Source organism: Anomaloglossus baeobatrachus, chromosome 1 (assembly GCF_048569485.1).
Source record: "Anomaloglossus baeobatrachus isolate aAnoBae1 chromosome 1, aAnoBae1.hap1, whole genome shotgun sequence".
Lineage (NCBI taxonomy): Eukaryota > Metazoa > Chordata > Amphibia > Anura > Aromobatidae > Anomaloglossus > Anomaloglossus baeobatrachus.
Window position 1 is genome coordinate 743,677,669 of NC_134353.1, and position 22,792 is coordinate 743,700,460.

Sequence of the window (22,792 nt, forward strand, 5' to 3'; positions counted from 1 at the left end):
GACCACAGCTATCCGCTTTACCTTGCCTGGTGATCCAATTTGGGGGGATCCCGTGTTTTTTGTTTTAAATTATTTATTTAATTTAAAATAACAGCGTGGGGTGCCCTCTTTTTTGGATTACCAGCCAAGGTGAAGCTGCCAGCTGTGGTTTGCAGGCTGCAGCCATTTGCTTTACCCTAGCTGGCTACAAAAGATAGGGGGACCGCATGTCATTTTTTTTTTAATTTATTTATTTTTTGGCTAAATACCAGGCTAAGCACCTTAGTGCCACATGAAAGTCACAAAAGGGTGCCAGCTTAGAATATGCAAGGAGGTGGGACATTATATATGTCTTTCTCATCTATCTATCCATCCCTCTATTCATTCATTCATTCATCACTCTATCTCTGTCTCTATATCTATCTATCCATCTCTATATCTACTCATCTATTTATCTTTCTTGCTGCTTCAGTTTTTTTGCGGTCCGCAAAAAAAACGGAAGGCACACTGATGTCACACAGATGCTTCCGTGAAAAAAAAAAAAGGACTTTTTTGTGGCCCGCAAACACGGAACGGTCATATGAATGTAGCCTTAACAGCAGTCACTGCCTGTTGCCGATCACATGTGACCGTGTGCGGACTGTGTGTACAAGAGTTAAGCAGAGTTCAGATCAGCTGACTCCAGTGTCGGCCGATTAGGCTGGGGCCACACGGGGATTACTGCGATCCCCTCGCATTACACTCGGCTCACGCTCAGTACAGCAGGGCTGAGTGTCATGCGTGTGTCCCTGCGACTGAGGTCCAACTGTGCGAGCAGACCTCAGCTGCGGGGGGCGGTCTGGCACTCAGGAGGGGCGGGCCAGCGCTGCGGAGGGGTGGGAGGGATTTCTCTCCCTCTCTCCTCCGTAGTCGGCTATTGCGATTCTCGCTCTGCACTTGCGGTACAACGATGTAGTGCAGTGCGATTTTTCTCTCACCCCATACACTTGAATGGTTAAAAGAGAAAGAGTCTTGTATTACAATTGCAGCATGCTGCGATTGTTTTCTCGGTCCAATTAGGGCTGAGAAAATAATTGCTCATGTGCGCTGACACAGAGGCTAATATTGGTCAGAATGGAATGCGATGTTTTATCGCACTACACTCGCACTATTTTTCTCACCGTGTGGCTTAGACCTTACTTGTTCTGCATCCATCGCAGCGTGTGCGGGCTGGAGTTCAGATCAGCTGACTCCAGTGCTGGACTGAACTCAGGGGACCTCACAGCCCGTACACGCTGTGATGGATGCAGGGAGACACAGAATAACTAATCGGGCAAAAACCTAAAAACTTTTTTAAAAAAAAAAAAGAACGTGGGCTTCACCATATTTTTTGTACGCTAGCCAGGTACAGCAGGCAGCTACGGGCTGCCCCCAACCCCCAGCTGCCTATTTGTACCCAGCTGGGAACCAAAAATATAGGGAAGCCCTTTTTTTAACTTATTTAATGAATTTCAGGAATAATCTAAATTGTGTTCAGCCAGGTACAACTACCGTAGGCAGCTGGGGATTGGAATCTGTATATCAGGGTGGCCCAAGCTTTCTGGGCCCCCCGCTGCGAATTGCAGTCCACAGCCGTCCCAAAAAAATGGCGCTTTCATAGAAGCGCCATCTTCTGGCGCTGTATCCAACTCTCTCCAGTGGCCCTGGTGGCAGGTGGCACGCTGGGTAATAAGGGGTTAATACCAGCTATGTTTTACCAGCTGGTATAAAGCCCGAGATTCTTAATGTCAGGCCAAGTTTGACCTGGCCATTAAGAATCTCAAATAAAGGGTTAAAAAAAAAAATAAAAGACATCACACAGAGAAAAATACTTTATTAGAAATAAATACACAGACACAGTAGGGACTCCATGTTTATTACTCCCTCTCACCCCTCCACGATCAAGAGATTTCTGTACTGACCATGCCAGGAGAGAGCGAGGGAAAAGAGAGAGAGATCGAGGGAAAAGAGAGAGAGCGAGGGAAAAGAGAGCGCGAGGGAAAAGAGAGAGGGAAAAAAGGTGGAGAGGGGGGAGGGGGGAACGGGGGTGGGGGAGGAGAGAGAGGGGGAGGAGAGAGAGGGGGGAGAGAGAGAGGAAGGGAAAAGAGCGCGAGAGGGAGGGAAAAGAGAGCGCGAGAGGGAGGGAAAAGAGAGCGCGAGAGGGAGGGAAAAGAGAGCGCGAGAGGGAGGGAAAAGAGAGCGCGAGAGGGAGGGAAAAGAGAGCGCGAGAGGGAGGGAAAAGAGAGCGCGAGAGGGAGGGAAAAGAGAGCGCGAGAGGGAGGGAAAAGAGAACGAGAGGGAGGGAAAAGAGAGAGCGAGAGGGAGGGAAAAGAGAGAGCGAGAGGGAGGGAAAAGAGAGCGAGAAGGAAAGAGAGGGAATAGAGAGAGCGAGAGGGAATAGAGAGAGCGAGAGGGAATAGAGAGAGCGAGGGAATAGAGAGCGAGAGGGAATAGAGAGCGAGAGGGAATAGAGAGAGCGAGAGGCAAAAGAGAGCGAGGCAAAAGAGAGCGAGAGGCAAAAGAGAGCGAGAGGCAAAAGAGCGAGAGGCAAAAGAGAGAGCGAGAGGCAAGAGAGCGAGAGGCAAGAGAGCGAGAGGGAAAAGAGCGAGAGGGAAAAGAGCGAGAGGGAAAAGAGAGCGAAAGGGAGGGAAAAGAGAGCGAGAGGGAGGGAAAAGAGCGAGAGGGAGGGAAAAGAGAGCGAGAGGGAGGGAAAAGAGAGCGAGAGGGAGGGAAAAGAGAGCGAGAGGGAGGGAAAAGAGAGAGAGGGGGAGGGAAAAGAGGGGGAGGGAAAAGAGAGGGGGAGGGAAAAGAGAGGGGGAGGGAAAAGAGAGGGGGAGGGAAAAGAGAGGGGGAGGGAAAAGAGAGGGACGGAAAAGGGAGGGACGGAAAAGAGAGAGGGACGGAAAAGAGAGAGGGACGGAAAAGAGAGGGGAGAGGAGAGAGGGATAAGAGGGGGCAGAGAAGAGGGGAGGGGGAGAAAAGAAGGGTGGAAGAAGAGAGTGGGGTGGGAGAAGAGAGTGGGGGAGAGAATAGAGGGGAGAAAAAAGAGGGGGGGGAGGTGCTCTGTCACAAACTTGCTCCACTCTGTGACTTGTGGTGCAGGTGACAGAGTGGAGACAGTTGGTCCCATGCAGCAGGACAGGTGACAGAGCAGAGCGGTGACATGCTCTGCTCTGACACATGCGGTGCTGCATGGGACCAGCTTGTCAGTGTCTTGCTGCGCCCTGTAGTGCTGGTGGGAGGAGCACATGATCACACCACCCGACACCGCCCGTTCTCCTGACATCGCAGCAGAGCGGGCGGGTGGAGAGTGAGATCACATACTTACGTGACAGGAGGGATTTCAGCTGAAAAACCCCGCTGTACTCCACACTGGCGCCCCGTGCCTCACCATCTGCCGGACGCTAAGCTGTCTTCACCGCTCCACACTGTGCCATGCTCCGGATCCTCCCCTCGATGCTGGCTGTGACGTGCGGTAGTCACCGCCCTGTCAATCAGTGAGAGTGGCGCCAGCATCCTCTGACGTACCCGTCAAGTTTGAGAGCCCGGAATTGACGGGACGTAAGAGGATACTAGCGGCCGCAGCACCAGGGGGTCATGTGACAGGCACTGAACATGCAGGATAGCGCCGCTCAGTGCCAGAACTGCGAATAGAAGCCAATGAAGAAAACGCCTATAATGGTAAGTGGAACTCATAGAGAATATAAAAAAAATGGGTGAACCACCCCTTTAATGTTTGTCAGCATGGTTTGTCTTTGATACATCAATAAAACTGATTTATTTATTAATGTGTATATTTTTTGATTATCTGCTTACCCATTCGGGTGATCACAAGCATTTCAACGATAATACACAATGTGCTTCCCCAATGTGACCCCAAATTTGACCAATTTTTCAAAATTTGTCTAGTCATCTATCACTTCAGCAATAAATTTGCTGGAGTATGCATTCCCCAAAGGAAATCTGCGTGGATGAGTGCCTAATCCACTTCAAGGGCATGCTGAAATTCCGGCAATGCCTGCCTTGTAAGAGGGCTGAGTACGGAATTGAACTGTACGAGCTATGCAAGAGTACCTCAGAGTACCAGGGCTGTGGAGTCGGTAAGCCACAGTTGCGACTCCGACTCCTGGATTTTATCAGGTTCCGACTCCTTCATAAATGGCCAATTCATAACAACAAATTTAATGTTGTAAAATATTAACATCGTGCTTATTCAGTTTCTCACCATCATATAAGTAATCAGACCACTTAGAGCAAAAACTACATTTATTAGAATACAATTAGAATATAGCAAATAACTTTTATAAACTTTTCTAAACTGTAAGTAAATATGCAATAAACACTTTTATGCAGTTAATAAGAAGAAATCTATAAATTTGACCTCAGAAAAAGTATTGCCTCTGTCAGATCCTCCATGGATACCCTCAAATCTGATCTAATTATTTTGAGAGCAGAGAACAACCTCTCTACACTAACTTGTGTTGGTGGCAAAGCAGTAACCACTCGGGCAACATCTCTGACAATGTCAGGATACAGAGGAATCGCTTGTTGCACTGTTATTTTTGATGAACGGTCAAATTTCTCAATTTCTTTTAGTGCACATGAAAAATTCTGCTGAAATGTACTGGCTGTGTTCTTTGATGGGGATGACTCTTCTATGCGGGAACGCTTTGTACGATCCTTGTGATCCAAATATTTTTCGAAATTAAATTCTTCATCAGTTGATGATGAGGGTGAAGATGTGGCAGGACGACCAAATTCTTCTTGTTCCTCCTGACTGTTCTGCAACCCTTTCATCCTTACTGCTATTTCAAACAGAGCTTCTTTTCCTTTACTTAGCTGTTGATTATCTAGAAGAATCCGATGCATTGGGTCTACATAAACAGCTTCCAAAAGAATGTTATTTTGTAATAGTAGCTCCTCTCTCCGTTTCATTGATGTAGCAATGCCACTTGCAATTAACCCTCCTCTTTGGGACAGGCGAAACATCAGGTTCTTCCACTCCTTTAAGAAAATACCTGGAGTTAAGTCCTCTGCTTGTAATTTTTTAGTCACTGTAAATGGGTGCTCTAGCAATTTTTCCAGCTCAGTCACCTGATTCCACTGACTTTCATTTAGCGTCAGTTGAGGGTTAGCCATGTCTACAAGAAAGGTTTTCAGTTCAACCAAGCGCTGAATCATTAAGTACTGCCCCATCGTGTGGCTTGATCAATAATTGCCCCTTTTCCAGCACGTCTCTTCAAAATTGAGTCAACTTTAGGGGTTCTGGCAACAGTAGCCAATTTTCTCACCTTGCCAATCAGTGCAGCAGCATGTCCTTCTTGCAGACGGTCTCTTATAGCCAGCTGTAGCGTATGCACAACACAGCGCATGTGATGAATGAAAGAACATATTGACACAGTTTCAACACGATCATCTAAACTATCATGTTGCTGTTCATCTGAAGCAACTTCAGTTTGCTCCTCAGTTACAATACTGTGTTCCTCTAATTCAAACATTTCTGTGTCTGTGGACCCAGAATGTAATTCTAACTGCTGGTCACCATCATTACTCTCATTCATTAGCTTAATAGTACTTATCATATTTGAAGCATTGTCAGTTACGACAGAAAGAACTTGCTCTTTTTTAAGTTCATAGTCTTGCAGAACCTTTTCCACCAAGACCTGGAGAAACTCACTGGTGTGATGAGCTTTGGTGTCTTTTACTGCTAATGTCTTGGTAACTATTTCATTTTTGTCACAAACCAATCGGACATTGATGGCAAAATAGTTCACTCTGTGACGTGTGCAGGCATCCATTTTAAGAAACAGAAAGCGTCCCTTGAGAGTTTTTTTTAAGTTCTTCCTTTTGTTTAAAAGCTTCTTCGATTACTAATTTTCTAATACTCTCTCTCTCCAGGGAAACACCAAGCTTGCGGGCCATTTCCCCATTCAGACACATAAAAGCTGGTCGTGAAAATAATGAAATAGGCACACTATCCTTTACAACAAGCTCTATGATCTGTTTTTTAAATGTATCTACTGTCATTGTCACAGTAACTTTGTCACTGACAAAATATCTTGCAACTGATGGCTGCAAAGTTCTCTGCTCCTTTGTTTGGCTGGAAGAGCTGGGCACTGGTTCATTGGTTTGGATGCAGTCTTTCTCATCCACTGCTTTCAGTACTTCTGGATGAAAGCGCTGCAAATGTCTCTTTAGATTAGAAGCTCTGGTAGGAGCATTTTTTATCTTTGCCTGAATATGCACTCATCTTGGCTTCACAGCATTTTTTTTCGTATGGATCATTTGTCATACACTGACAGATAATGTTTTCTATCTTGAGTGATGGTGAAATGTTCAAATACAGCTGATTTAATGTGATGCTTCTTTGACATTCTCAGGTTTTTAATTCTGCATTCACAATCCAAATGACAATTGTTTTTCCTAAAAACAATTGTACAAAATTATTGCCAGGTCGTACAACTGATATAGTGGTCAGTAATACTGTTATTATTCCTCATGTACTCACAGTTAACTGATGCAAAATTTCTTGAAAGGATAATACTTCTTACAGTCTTCCTCTTCTGAGTAGCAGGTAGCTGTGAGATGCTTGGAAGACGCACACCTAGTATGATCTAGTCTAGAGGAGGATCTTTACTACTAAGAATTTGCAACACATTTTCACTTTCAGTTTCATACATTGTAAGTAGGGGGGTTGGGGCAGCATGAGGTTAACCAAGTATAAGATTAGATAAGGGCAGTGGAGAACAGTGACACACAAGAAGTAAGAAATGTCTCTCTCCAGCAGAACTGCTTATCACTGTTGTTCATAGTTTGATAGAACATATATATTTGAGTAACATTTATAAAATTCATATGAAAGTTCAATTATGAAATATTAATACATTTTTTTTTAAAGCTGGAGTCGGAGTCAGTACATTTCTACCGACTCAGACTCCAACCAAAACTAACTCCGACTCTGACTCCACGACTCCGACTCCACAGCCCTGCAGAGTACATCCACAGATTTAGGTTTATAAAGGAACTGAATGAACCCATGTCCTGTGTTGAGGAGAGCCATAAAATGAAATACTTAATTAACCTCTGGACATAGAGCATTGTGGGAAATATGTCGATTTGCCTTACATAATTCAGCTCTCAGATCATACACATGACACAGATATAAAGATGGCTGCCATTTCCTGTTCTCCACACCTTGCTTGGAATGCAGGGAATGAAAGAAGATACCATATAAGGGAAGACCCCTGGTCAAGCTAGAAGACATCACAGACCAAACCATCAGCATGGATGCACCAGATGACGTCCCTCCCATCATCATGGTTTCATCCACTGAAGTCAGACGCACCCATCAACAACAACACGGATCTCCCCATTGGCTAGCCCATGAACTGTCCCACTAAATGGGCATATCTGAACTTGTGTATGCCCCTAGCCTATATCAAGAGGACGCATGTTCCTTCTCTGTCTGTTTTGGTGCCATCTTTACTGTGACCAAGAAGAGACTTCATATCCGACTGTGTCTGGTGTGAATTCTTTTATGCATGCACTTGGTATATACCAATTCGGCCAGGCAGTAGGCAACTAGTGATCTCTGGTTAAGAGTTCACCTTAACACTGGGACTAAGTGGGAAAATCATGTGTGATTTGGTTCACCCTCTGCTGCATAAGGATTATCATCACTAAGTAAATGACTTTTATAACAGCATCCCACTGTTCAATTCCCTCTCTGCCAAAGTTACCGCAGCATGAGTTTATGTGCGCAAAAATAGGAGCGGCCTCCCTAGGTTGCTAATTGTGCAGGTGCTCAGAAAGGGAGATGGCAGAGCCTAATGTAGAAACAACATGCTTGTGGTCAAGTATAAAAACAAGAGGGATGTCTTTTTCTTGACCACAATCCATGGTGATAGCTGCACTGCCACTGCTGTACACGGTTCTTTTACACAGGTCCACAAACCAAACTGCGCAAAGGTATATAATAAAAACATGGGGGGTTGATCTCTTTGATCATATCCTCCAGCCCTACAGTTCCTTCAATAAAGCTAAGGTGTGGTACAAGAAGTTGGCCGTGAACATTATACAGATGGCACTATATAACACTTTTGTGCTATCACGATGTGCCAGTCTTACTGGCACCTTCCTTCAGTTCCAGAAGGTAATGATCAAGGTGCTAGTATTTGGAAGTCCGGAAGAAGCTGGCCCCAGTACCTATGGAACTGAAGGTGCTCGTGTTGTAGCAGGGCAATATTTCCCAGGTGAGGTTACGCAAACAACAAAGAAAGGAAGGTCGCAAAAAAGTTGCCGAGTGTGGTACAGAAGGTGGTAAGGAAGGACACCACTTGGCAATGCAACACCTGCCCCGACAAACCTAAACTGTGTATAAAAGACAGATTCAGACTCTGCCCCACATCCATAGACTACTTAGACTACTAAATTCACATCAAGCAGGTTGAATACATTTTATATAGCTATTTCATAACATTATTTGTCTGACTTATCATCTGTTCCCATGTGGTCTGGGCTGCAAGGCTTGTTGATATATGTATAGGGGTTTGGTTTTGGTTTGCTGTACTTATTTCAGTGCACACCATGTGTTGGTTTCTTCATGTGGCTTTTTATGCCTTTTAAATGTTTTTGGCAGCATGGTTTGTCTTTGATATATCAATAAAACTATTTTTTTTATTAATGTGTATATTTTTTGCTTATTTACTCGCGTGATCCCAAATATTACACACCTCACCTTTTTCCCCTCTTCTCTGCCTCTCATTTCATTGTTTGAATGTGGTTTTGGTTCAGATCCACAATCATTATTGTTGTAGTGCCCTCCCACTTCTCTTGTTTTTATCATTGCAATGCAAAAATTTCTAAATGGCCTCAAAACGTTTACGGGTCATAGCCATGCGGAATACTGGAGAGTCATATAAAATGTCAGCACTCCAATAGTGCCAAAGTTCTAGCTTCATCACTATGCCCATGTAAAGAAAAACATCATTTCTACTGTGTCAATGTGAGTCTAGTTAGAAAATTATGAAATTGACTGTAGAGCCAAAAATTGTTGGGGTTACAAATTTGTCTCAACCACCATGAGATTTACGAAATTCTCAGAGAAAAATACTTTGAAAAAGTCCACTTCTGTGAGACCAGAAGAGTAAAATTGGATTGATGATTGGGCCACAAAATCAGGAATCTGTGGCTTATAATTTTCATGGGTTGAGGTCCATAGGAGGTCACTACTGTTGGGTTGGGGGTCAATAATAGTGGCTCATATGGTGTACTGGTGCAATTGTGTGGCGGTTCGGTATCACTGGAGGAAGAGAAGTGGGAGGAATAAAGGAAGGCAGGATCCTCAACTTCACTATCAGTTTTGTAGGCAAGGACAGCGTATGCCTTCTCAGCTGGATGCAGTCTTTGCGATGAGAGGGACACTTTATTTTTCGTGTGGCACGTGTGTGTTAAATAACCAAATTTTATTCAGAGAGGTGTGTGTGTGCGCACGCACGCATGCACAAGTGCGTGCAAGGATTTGGTGTAAACCTTTATTTATTAGAATAGAAGAGAAAACACAAAGAATAGAAGAAATGAATCTAGAAAGAAACAGATAAAAACAAAATAAAAAGGAGATTATAAAAGTTAAGTAAAATTAAAAAAACACTTTCTAAAAGGATGTCAGTAAAAAAAATAAAATAAAAATAAAAAAAGACTTGAGTGGGTGCAACTGCCACGAACCCTCACTATATTCAGTAAAAAATACTGTAGTAGACAACGATTAATACAGGATATTTTTACTGTCCCTAATCTAGACCTATCAACTAACCTAAATTATTTTCTGACGCTAACCCGGACTTCATTCAGTAAAAAATACGGTTGTAGACGGTGATTACCACAATATGTTTTTATTGTCTCTAATCTAGCCTATCAACTAATCTAAATTATTTTTATTTTACTTTTCTTTTTTTAAAACCAACAACTGGATGCCGATCAGTGATGTGCGCCACGGATCAGTTTCAATGGTTACAGGAAGTACATATGGGTGTGGTGCAAAAGTGGGGGAAACATGCGCACAAAGAAAAAAAAACAAAACAGTCCTAAGCCAAAAGTGAGCACAGACACTGATCAGCGGTGTGCATCACTGATCAGCGCTTGGCAGTGGAAGGATTCATGTACGGAAGTGGTGCAAAAAAAAAAAAAAAAAAGAGAGATCAAGTACTCATCAGTGATCAAGTACTCATCAGTGATCAAGTACTCATCAGTGATCAAGTACTCATCAGTGATCAAGTACTCATCAGCGCTCGGCTCCAGAAGGGGCGAGGGGGGAAGATAGGGAAGGGAAAGAGTGTGTAATAGTTTTTAATAAAAAAAAATGTAAAGATGTATGAGATGTAGCTGCAGACTGCTCTCCCCTCCCTTTTGCACAAAAGATCAAAACAGAAGAAATCTATCACAAGCAGCAGACAGGATAATTCTGCATCACAACGGTCTACGATCCCACTGATCTATCATGTGCCACAATTATAACTAAACAGAGTAAGAGCAATGTCACAATACTGTCCCTTCTAAAAAAAAATAAAATCATGGGAAATATAAACTCCACTGAGGTAACCATTTCAAATGACAAACAAAACTGCATTTTAACATTAGAAGGTATGTGCAAGAGTCTCTACATCATTATTTCATTTGACTAATGCGGGCATCACACGGTACGATATATCGGGCGATATGTCGGCGGGGTCACATCGTGACGCACATCCGGCATCGTTTGATATATCGTAGCGTGTGACAGCTACGAGCAACAGTGAACGAACAAAAGTACTCACCTTATCGTTGCTCGTTGACACGTCGCTCATTTTCAAAAAGTCGTTTCATCTTCTGTGCTCCGGTTGTTCATTGTTCCCGAGGCAGCACACATCGCTCCATGTGACACCCCGGGAATAATGAACACAGCTTACCTGCGTCCCTCCGGCAATGCGGAAGGAAGGAGGTGGGCGGGAAGTTTACGTCCCGCTCATCTCAACCCCTTCGCGTCTATTGGCCCGCGGCTGTATGACATCACTGTGATGCTGAACGTCCCGCCCCCTTCAGGAACAGGATGTCGCCGCCCACAGCGAGGTCGTGCGGTAAGTAAGTGCGTGTGACAGGGGGTTAACGACTTTGTGTGCCACGGGCAACTAATTGCCTGTGACGCACAAACGACGGGGGCGGGTACGATCGCTCGCGCGATCGCACGATAGATCGTCCCGTGTGAAGCCTGCATTAGGCAACACATTACTATGTAGTAGAGGGTAAACATGGAGTGCAGCAAATGTGATAAATCCGTTTCAAATTCTTGATGTTTCTAGTCTGCTACCGATGGCATGCCCGACACAGCCAACAGAATCATTTCAAGACGAAGAAAACATTTTAGAACACTAAAGGATCAAATCACATATTGCACCTTTAACTTTATGTTGACACAGTAATTGTCTATTACACCTAATGAGCAACATCAAGAATAGAATTAATTTATAAATGAACATGTAAGAAACAGACAATAACTAACCTTTCAGAACACACACATGGTATTTCAGAATATCTACAATTGTTTTCGCTATCATTTTTTGATCTTCCTTGCACTGCAGTAAGACAAATGTAAGCAATAACAAGTTAAAAATATACAAATAATACATGATTATCAATAGTTTTACCTCCTCATTATTTTCCCTCTCCATCATCCCTTACTTCGCTGTAAATATCCATCAAATGCCCATAATTGAAATAAATCTTTACTGTAAAATTTACTAAATCAAAACATATCAGTAGAATTTAATCAGTTTTACCTCCTCAGAATTGCCAGGATTCTCTTGTAATGCAATTCTTGCCCACAAAGACAGGCGTTCCACTGTTCCATCGGCTTCAGCAGGAGTAATGGACTTCAAAAGATTTAGACACTCCTCTCCCTGCAGATATGATATTTTGTAAATGCTCAACTGCTTGCAGTATGAGATTAGAGATCGTTTACGTATAGTCATATTATGTAATCTGTTCTATATTTCGATAGATATTATTCACAACTACCTACCTATCTATGATGAAGAGAGGAGCCAGCACGATCTGAAAATGGCATGCATCATATAAAAAGTGCAAATTAACAGATTTATTCCAACTGTACTGTAATATAAATGAGATTTTTAGCAAATAATTGATCAATTCTTTGAGCCACCCCTGCCAAAGTCACGGCAAATCTCAATAGGGGGTCCTACACTATATTCTGTATCTAATGTGCCCTACCTATCTATGATGTGTATGTATGTACCGTATTTTTCGCTTTATAAGACGCACTTTTGTTCCCCCAAATTTTGGGGGAAAGTAGGGGGTGCGTCTTATAAGCCGAATATACAGGGGGGGGGATATATATGTACACTGCAGGGTCCAGGGCAGGTGGGGGCAGCAGCTCTGGAGTGCAGGGGAACGCTGCGGGCTGCAGCCTTTGATCTCCTGCTCCCGCTCATATAATATGCACAGCCGCTGTCCATCTCCAATGGTGCTGAAATCGCACGCAGTGATGGGCTGGGGCAGCGGTGAATATTATATGAACCTGCGCCCCCCTGTGATGGCACAAGCCCCCCCTGTGTTAGATTTGGCCCCCATGCTGCTGCTCATTCTAAAATAAAAAAGCTTTACTTACCCCCTCCAGCGTTTCTCCCCGTGTCCCTGCTTCCACTGTGATCAGGCAGGCAGAGATCTCAGTCTGCTGTGCCGATCACATGACCGCACTGAGAACCAGGAAGTAAGGATCAGAAGCACGGAGGGAGACAGGAGGGAGATCAGCGCTGGAGGAGGTAAGGAAAGAGGGTTTTATTTTACTATGGGCAGCAGCCTGGGGGCGATATCTAACACAGGGGGACTTGTGCGATCTATATAGGGGACATGGGCAGCACTATGGGGGCGATATCTAACACAGGGGGACTTGTGCGATCTATAGGGGCCATCGGCAGCACTATGGGGGCGATATCTAACACAGGGGGACTTGTGCGATCTATAGGGGCCATGGGCAGCACTATGGGGGCGATATCTAACACAGGGGGACTTGTGCGATCTATAGGGGCCATGGGCAGCACTATGGGGGCGATATCTAACACAGGGGGACTTGTGCGATCTATATAGGGGCCATGGGCAGCACTATGGGGGCGATATCTAACACAGGGGGACTTGTGGGATCTATAAAGGGGCTATGGGCAGCACTATGGGGGCGATATCTAACACAGGGGGACTTGTGCGATCTATATAGGGGCCATGGGCAGCACTATGGGGGCGATATCTAACACAGGGGGACTTGTGCGATCTATATAGGGGCCATGGGCAGCACTATGGGGGCGATATCTAACACAGGGGGACTTGTGGGATCTATATAGGGGCCATGGGCAGCACTATGGGGGCGATATCTAACACAGGGGGACTTGTGGGATCTATAAAGGGGCTATGGGCAGCACTATGGGGGCGATATCTAACACAGGGGGACTTGTGCGATATTTAGGGGCCATGGGCAGCAGCATGGGGGCGTTATCTAACACAAGGGAATGTGTGCAATCCATAGGAGACCATAGGCAGCACAGGGGAATGTATGCAATCCATAGGGGGCCATAGGCAGCACAGGGGAATGTATGCAATCCATAGGGGTCCATAGGCAGTACAGGGGAACGTGTGCCATCACAAGGGGGCTATATTCAATATAAGGGGGCTAATTTTAGGATGGGGGGCTATGAGGGACATATACCCTATATGATTTGTTAGAGGGACACTGGCATTATAAGATGGACCCCATTTAACATTAAAAAAAAAAAAATTCTCTTTTCCTTCACCAAATTTGGGGGTGCGTCTTATAATCAGGTGTGTCTTATAAAGCGAAAAATACGGTGTGTATATATATATATATATATATATATATATATATATATATATTACCCGTTCCTGTACAGATAAATATATCATATTTCAAGATATTTCAAAAGAAACTTGTCACAAGGTTTTTGGCCCTTAACCTCGACCGCTTGACAACTCTCTTCCTTAAAGGGAAGGTGTCGCGGGTTTTTATTTTTGTATTAAAAATAGTGATTATGAAATCAAGAATTTCTAATACAAAATGAAAATCGCAGCTTATTTAGTTTTTATGTAATTCTTATTTTACTGGAGGCACTGGGGGCTGCCATGCTGGATTTGCCGTGTGTGTAACGACAGTAACTCCTTCCTTTATGGCAGCCCCTGTGCATAGACTCTGATAGTCGGGGTCCGACCCCATGAAGTACGTTACAGTGGGCATCTGCTGTGACCTGGACGCGCCCCCTGGGCTGTCCAGAACACAACAGAGGGAGGAGTTCAGCGCCATTATTTTGGAGCTCACAGCGTGTGCTGTTTGCTCCACTTTACCCCTGTCACCCGCCGGGATGTGTGAGTACGGGCCGCCTCCCCTCCCCTCGTGACTGTCTCCGATGACATCCCATCCCTCCGTTCTCCCCAGCCCCTGCTCTGCCCCAGCTACTGACGCCGCCCCTCCCACCGCCGTTACCGTCTCCAATGACACCCCCCTCCCTCCGTTCTCCCAAGTCCCCGCTCTGCCTGCTGCCGTAGCTCCCCCAGCTCTGCCCGCCGCTGCTGTGTGTGTGTGTGTGTTACAAGTTCCCCATCAGGGGTGATTGTGAGTGTGTGTCGGCGCTTGCAATGCTGTGCAGTGAGCTTCCAGGACCTGGGAGAGGATCACATGGGAAGCATGTGATATCTCCGGATATTGTGAGTGTGTGTGCGCGCGCGATTGTACAGGTATGTGCGATATCGTGAGTGTGTGTGAGTGTATGCGATCGGATATGTGAGTGTATGCAATCGGATGTGTGAGTGTATGCGATCGGATGTGTGAGTTTATGTGATCGGATGTGTGAAATGGTCCATCAGGGGTGATTGTGTGTGTAGCACAAGGTCCCCCTCAGGGGCGGGTGTGTGTGTGTGTGTGTGTGTGTGTGTGTGTGTGTGTGTAGCACAAGGTCCCCATCAGGGGTGATTGTGTGTGTGTGTGTGTGTGTGGGGCACAAGGTCCCCATCAGGGATGATTGTGTGTGTGTGTGTGTGTGTGTGTGTGTGCGTGCATGTGAGTACCTGTGTGTGTACCGGTGATACTGTCTGCAGGGTTGTGTATCTAATCCTCTCCTGTGTGATACTGTCTGTACGGCTGTGTATCTAATCCTGTCGTGTGATACTGTCTGCTGAGCTGTGTATCTAATCCTGTCGTGTGATACTGTCTGCTGAGCCGTGTATCTAATCCTATGTTGTCTGATACTGTCTGCAGGGCTGTGTATCTAATCCTCTCCTGTGTGATACTGGCTGCTGAGCTGTGTATCTAATCCTCTCCTGTGTGATACTGTCTGCTGAGCTGTGTATCTAATCCTCTCCTGTGTGATACTGTCTGCACAGCTGTGTATCTAATCCTATCCTGTGTGATACTGTCTGCTGAGCTGTGTATCTAATCCTCTCCTGTGATACTGTCTGCTGAGCTGTGTATCTAATCCTATCCTGTGTGATACTGTCTGCTGAGCTGTGTATCTAATCCTCTCCTGTGATACTGTCTGCTGAGCTGTGTATCTAATCCTCTCCTGTGTGATACTGTCTGCACAGCTGTGTATCTAATCCTATCCTGTGTGATACTGTCTGCAGGGCTGTGTATCTAATCCTATCCTTTGTGATTCTGTCTGCTGAGCTGTGTATCTAATCCTATCCTGTGTGATACTGTCTGCTGAGCTGTGTATCTAATCCTATCCTGTGTGATACTGTCTGCTGAGCTGTGTATCTAATCCTATCCTGTGTGATACTGTCTGCTGAGCTGTGTATCTAATCCTCTCCTGTAATACTGTCTGCTGAGCTGTGTATCTAATCCTATCCTGTGTGATACTGTCTGCAGAGCCGTGTATCCAATCCTATCGTGTCATGCTGTCTGCTGAGCTGTGTATCTAATCATGTCCGGTGTGATACTGTCTGCTTAGCCGTGTATTTAATACTCCTGTGTGATACGGTCTGCTGAGCCGTGTATCTAATCCTATCCTGTGATACGGTCTGCACAGCTGTGTATCTAATCCTATCCTGTGATACTGTCTGCACAGCTGTGTATCTAATCCTATCCTGTGTGATATTGTCTGCAGGGCTGTGTATCTAATCCTATCCTGTGTGATACGGTCTGCTGAGCTGTGTATCTAATCCTATACTGTGTTATACTGTCTGCTGAGCTGTGTATCTAATCCTATCCTGTGTGATACTGTCTGCAGGGCTGTGTATCTAATCCTATCCTGTGTAATACTGTCTGCTGAGCTGTGTATCTAATCCTATCCTTTGTGATTCTGTCTGCTGAGCTGTGTATCTAATCCTATCCTGTGTGATACTGTCTGCTGAGCTATGTATCTAATCCTATCCTGTGTGATACTGTCTGCTGAGCTGTGTATCTAATCCTATCCTGTGTGATACTGTCTGCTGAGCTGTGTATCTAATCCTATCCTGTGTGATACTGTCTGCTGAGCTGTGTATCTAATCCTATCCTGTGTGATACTGTCTGCTGAGCTATGTATCTAATCCTATCCTGTGTGATACGGTCTGCTGAGCTATGTATCTAATCCTATCCTGTGTGATACTGTCTGCTGAGCTGTGTATCTAATCCTATCCTGTGTGATACTGTCTGCTGAGCTGTGTATCTAATCCTATCCTGTGTGATACTGTCTGCAGAGCCGTGTATCTAATCCTATCCTGTGTGATACTCCAGCTGTCCTTGGTGACACTTTAGACATTTCTGGTCACCAGGAAAATGGCTGTGCATTGTGTCCTTACATGTCATTCTCTGTTATCTGTTGTAAACACTCAGATTAGGAGAGGGGAGGCGTGCCACCACACACAGGAGAGCAGACTCCGCCCACTTTACGGCAGGCTGTAATCGGAGCTTTTTATACAGTGGAAATTCAGTAGGATTTCAGAAGCTGCTCCCCCTAGTGTTTAACAGTGGAAAATATCAAACTTCTTAATTATTTTTTTTATAGTTTGCACAATTAAAAAAAAAATAATATTTAAACAAAACATTTAAACATTATTACTTTACATTTTTTCAGTTATTTTTATTTTTTGACGATACCTTCCCTTTAAGGGTACTTTACACGCTGCGATATCGGTATCGATATCGCTAGCGAGCGTACCCACCCCCGTTGGTTGTGCGTCACGGGCAAATCGCTGCCCATGGCGCACAACATCGCTAACACCCGTCACACGGTCTTACCTTCCCTGCGACGTCGCTGTTGCCGGTGAACCGCCTCCTTTCTAAGGGGGCGGTTCGTGCGGCATCACAGCGATGTCACACGGCAGCCATCCAATAGCAGAGGAGAGGCGGAGATGAGCAGCCGGAACATGCCGCCCACCTCCTTCCTTCCTCATTGCCGGTGCACGGAGGTAAGAGGTTCGTCGCTCCTGCGGTGTCACATATAGCTGCCGCAGGAACGAGGAACAACATCGCTGCTTACCAGACAACGATTTTTGGTATATGTACGACCTCTCATATACCAACGATTTTTGTCTCTTTTGCGATCGTTTAAGGTCGCTCCTGCTTGTCACACGCTGCGATGTCGCTAATAACGCCGTATGTGCGTCACAAACACCGTGACCCCGAAGATATATCGTTAGCGATGTCGCAGTGTGTAAATGGCCCTTTAGTCTCCAAAGGCGTATTTAGGAGCCACAGACAAAGTGAAATGGTTGTGTCATATACTAATTAGATCAATCGTAAGGAAGAAGAATAAAAGTCGCAGAGTCAAGCTGAGATCACCTATTTGGCTTCAATGACTATGATCAGCGACCATTCTCCTTGGGGACAGATATTGAGTCCTATAGTACAATATTAAGGGGTAGACATAATTATTAACTTAACTCTGCAGCACCTCCACTTTGTTTAGAGGAGAGAAACTTTAAACATTAAAAAAAAAACAAAAAAAAAACAGTCATCAATTCATAATGTTAATACTTTTCAAGAAGGGTGTAAAGAAACTAATCAGACTTACTCTGTTGATGTAAATTAGCTGTACAATTCTAAAAATATACACCTCTACTGTTGGAAGTCTGTAAGCCTGGAAAATCTTTAAAGCATCTTCCAAAGATGACGGGGAATCCTGCTTTAAGATGTATTTAATTAAACCCTAAAGGAATAAAAAAAACAAGAATAAGTAGAATCTTCTATTTGAATGGTAATTTTATATTTTTATATTTTTATATATATATATATATATATATATATATATATATATATATACACACACACACACACACACACACACACACGCATATATATATCTATATATATATCTTCATGAGCGGAGCTCAATGATCTAATTTTTAATTTTTCCATGTACTTTTCTAAATCTAACTTTTTCAATGTACACAAAAGGTCTTTTTCTCTCAAATATTGTTCACAAATTTGTGTTTGAATTTAGCTCACGAAAAATGGGAGCATAAACAAAAGTGTTGAATTTATATTTTTTGTTCAGTATATATAAATACTTTATTTCTTACCAGGATTTGTTTATCATTTGAAAAATTGAAACCCCTTATGCCATAGCTTCGCAAAAGTTTGTTCATCTCCATGAGTCTGTAGCTTTCTTGTAATAATTTCACTCTAGAAAGAAAAAACACATACATTAAAAAGGGAGATGCTGTAATTATCTAATCATCTACTAAAGATGTCCTCCACCAGATGCCTTTGCAGCTCTATTTTTATAGGATCCATGACATATGAGAGGGACATGCTTTGCAGTGCGAACTACAGTGTTAGACAAGCTTTATCACACAACACACAGGGTTTTATGGGGAGTAACTAAAATTGTGAAGCGTAAAGGGGCTTTTGGCCAATTGAAAGTGTATAACCCTCTACCCGCCAATCGATTGCTAAGCTTTTCTTTACAAAATAGAATTGTGCATATATTTGTAATGGTGGTCTTTTTTCCTTACTTGGGATGATCCATCTGCAAATGCTGCTTTACAAGTTGCTCTATGGCATCACTCCAAGGCACCACAGCACCGTACATAATTTGAAGAACAGCATCGAATATTAACTGTATTGAAGAAAATAAAACTATAAATTTGATTTTGCATAAACAATTTTGGAATTTCTGTAAAACATTACACTATGTTAAAAAAAGTTATTTCGATCCTATAAAGTGATGACATGCTTTTAGGCTATGCTATTAACATTAGTATTCATGGGGTCCAACTGCTGGGAACACAAAAAGCTCCCTGTGAAGGAGCTTTCCACCTAACATAATAGCAAGGAACAGCACTCCAGAATTAAAGTGGAAATCACCCTTCTTCCCTTTTAAGAAGAGGTAGATACTTAAAATTAAAACCAAGATACAGTGCCCATGTTGAAAAGAAACCATGAGATCATTGCACATAATTAACCTCAGAGCTACTTATACAAAGATGCACTCTCAGAAGAAGTGCTTCCTACAAGATTATTAATACATCAGATTCCAACAGGTGTTTTTTCTGAAAACTAAGCTTCGCCTCCAAAAATTGGTCTACTTACATCCGTGTCAGACATGCAGCCAATAACAGCCATTGCTTTGGCTTCCCACGCTGTTTCAAACAATGATGCAGAACGAGAACTGCAATGTTCCAGCAAATCCTAATAAATATTGAAGAAAAATGAAGCTTAAGAACACAATTGTATTTCCATTTCTCTAGAAAACTGTTAAGGATTTACCTTAATGTACTGAAGCAAAAGTTCTTCTTCCTGAAGGTTATGCTGGTGCATGTATGGTCTTATAAACTTTTCTAAAGTGGTTGGAATAAGTTCGGGGGCCAAGACTTTATCCAACATACGGAACACAATTGTAGTAGTAGTTTCCTGAAATTTAGAAGCAAAATATCCATGCCATAAATTAAAAATATAATAAAAAAATTAAAAAGGGAGAAACTTAAGACCAGAAACATCACTACCTTTTCATATTCAGAAAGTGCAATTTTGCAGTTGTAATTCCTGTACAGATACATGAGCTCCTGAAGACTTGTGACAAGCTTCATCAACTGCTGAACTTCTTCACAGTCGCCATCTTCTTTCTAAAATGTTAAAACAGCAAAAAATATTCTATATCATAAATTAGAAAGTACTGATTAAAAAAATCAGAAAAGAATCCGGATCAGGTGGGATTCGTCCCTGGTAGTGAGGCAAGGGACAATATCATCAAGACGGTCTGGTCTCCCTGGTGGGGATGTCCCTTTGTGCACCCTGTCGATTGACGACGAAAAAACCTTTGACAGGGTGCACTGGGAATTTATGTTCCAGGCATGCGAAGAGTGGGATTGGGAGAGGGTATGCTCAACAGAATCTCAACCATATACGACTCACCAACCGAAACAACTTAAGATAAACAGCTTCCTATCATACCCTTTCCGCATACGTAATGGCATTAGGCTGGGGTGCTCACTCTCCACATTGCTGTATGTCCTAACTGTGGAATTCCTTCCATTAGAAGGGTCACAGCCGATCAGGAGACCATAAATTAGCCTTCTTTGCGGATGATCTAGTCCTCTAAATTCCTTCCCCTGTCACCAGTATTCCAAATCTAATTTCAGAGTTCTCTAGGTTTGGACACCTCAGCAATTTCTAAGATCAACTCACACAAATTGGAAATGCTTAACATATCACTACCACCACATGAGGTAGTGCAATTTCGCTCCTTTTTCCCTTTCAAATGGCAAACAGAATCCCTCACCTACTTGGGAATTAAAATTTCGGTGGACACATCTAACCTGTAGAGTCTAAATTTTTATAAGATACTACAAACTGCAGAGCAAGATCTTGCAAAATGGAACAAACTGAACCGATCTTGGTCCAGAAGGATCAATGCCATCAAAATGGATTTTTTGCCGGCTATTATATTTTTTCCAAGCCATACCCATTAGCCTTCTGGCATCCTTTTTCTCCAGTCTTAAGGCACTGATAAGTAAATTTATCTGGGCCAACAAAAGTCCCCGCATATCCTACCGGACATTATGCAGACCTAAGAAGGAGGGAGGAGCTAGCCTACCTAATTTTCACCTATATGTGTGCCACGAACAGGGGGAAGGAGTGGAAGTTACACCCCCCCTTTTCCACCTCACAGAGCACGTGACACGCTCTCTAGCTTCCCTCTTATAGTCAGGCCAATTATGGAATTGCCCGACAATAAGCAAGGAGGCCGCTATTCTACTATGCCGATGATTGAAGGGTTCCCAGTGAGAGTAAGGTATATATTCCCCAGACCTCTGCGGGCGGAATATATCTAAACCTCCCCCAGATCTCACTGGTTGCCCCACAATGATCCTTGGCATAAACTCACTGCCACCAATCAATTACGATAACTATTACGCCGAGCACACAGACGTGGAATTCAGTATCGAGATAACAGAACAGCCCAAGATTAAATTATATATTTTGATCGGCCTAAGGCACACTAGAAACTACAATATATACAATATGGAAGGCGGGGGCGCTGTGTGGCCACACGGTTCCTGGATCTTCCCCCACGTGCACCACACGAGTCCACCCGAAGAAGAACACCCAAAAAGTGTCCATACTGTGTTTATTAAACTGGCTACAATCCATGTCCCCTCCTACCTAGTGACCTCACAGGGGATTACTGCCCCACCCTTGTCCTGGGTCTGAAACAATATCCCAAAGTGATTATTGGCCATAACTTGGCCTGGGAATGTCGTAGGCGGACGACAATGCTTTCATATTTACAGGTATGATTTTATCTTCACAATGATAAAACACATGATTAGTCTGCTGGTACCCCACTGTCCAATATCAAGTTTGGGATACCTACAGAGGTCCCACACATATAAAATATATGCTAGAATCGTCGGGATGTCTGGATGGGATATTTCTGCTTGACATGTTTATAGGAAGCATGGCTCATGAGATATTAAACATTTATTCCTGGTGCCTGTCTGTCTCAGGTGTACAGGATGCTTCTATTTAGTTTGTCACTTCTTCTGCAGTGTCACAGAGGGGGGTCTTCCTTCCCTTTATTGTTCTCAAGGCCTAACCAGCTCATCTAATTTCCATATCATAGGAGTTTCCCTTGGGTCACACCACTGCTAACAGACATTTTTCTCAAGTTAATTAGCAGACTGATTGAAGCCTCCTTAGGCCTTACGTAACTTTACAAGATGGCGGCTATAGGAATATGGCTTAATAGCTCAGAATATATCCCTATTTCCTCACACCTCCCTCCTTTAGAGAGCGCTAGGGGGCAGCACATTCCTGTGTTCCCCCGCGCGTCCGTCCGCGACCTCTCCTTGTCGGGACAGCCCGTCGGCATTACCGTGGTCACAGCCCTTTTTGTGGCGAATGGTGAAGTTGTACTGCTGGTGTGCAAGGCTCTATCGCAACAACCTCCCATTCGTCCTGGAGACTGTGTGTAACCAGCTGAGGGGATTGTGGTCCGTCTCCACGATGAAGCGGCGCCCGTATAGGTAGGGATGCAGACGCTGCAAAGCCCACAAAAATGGCTAGCATTCCTTTTCCTTCGTGGAGTAGGCCAATTCCCTCGGCAACAGCTTCCTGCTCAGGTACAAGACGGGGTTGCTCTTGGCTCGCAGAGTCTACCTGGCTGAGCATCGCACCGAGGCCGAAGTCACTGGCGTCGGTTTGTACTACAAACGGCCGCGTGAAGTTGGCTGCCTGTAGTACTGGTGAGCCGGACAGGGCACCCTTTAGGGCCCAGAAGGCTGTCTCGCAGTCCATTGTCTAATTGACTGCGGAGGGCAG

The 22,792-nt window shown here is 44.0% G+C and overlaps 1 protein-coding gene across 2 annotated transcripts in view; it reads right to left on the reverse strand.

The window, feature by feature from the left end:
- The window catches only part of KNTC1 (kinetochore associated 1), a 371,840-nt gene that overhangs the window by 163,523 nt on the left and 185,525 nt on the right, over positions 1 to 22,792 (reverse strand). For both annotated transcript variants that reach the window (XM_075323096.1, XM_075323086.1), the window contains exons 25-32: positions 19,975 to 20,094; positions 19,739 to 19,882; positions 19,562 to 19,660; positions 18,985 to 19,088; positions 18,550 to 18,652; positions 18,042 to 18,176; positions 11,808 to 11,927; positions 11,531 to 11,603 (exon numbers count right to left, since the gene is read on the reverse strand). In XM_075323096.1, the coding sequence (XP_075179211.1) occupies positions 11,531 to 11,603; positions 11,808 to 11,927; positions 18,042 to 18,176; positions 18,550 to 18,652; positions 18,985 to 19,088; positions 19,562 to 19,660; positions 19,739 to 19,882; positions 19,975 to 20,094 (898 nt within the window). The remainder of the gene's footprint in view (positions 1 to 11,530; positions 11,604 to 11,807; positions 11,928 to 18,041; positions 18,177 to 18,549; positions 18,653 to 18,984; positions 19,089 to 19,561; positions 19,661 to 19,738; positions 19,883 to 19,974; positions 20,095 to 22,792) is intronic.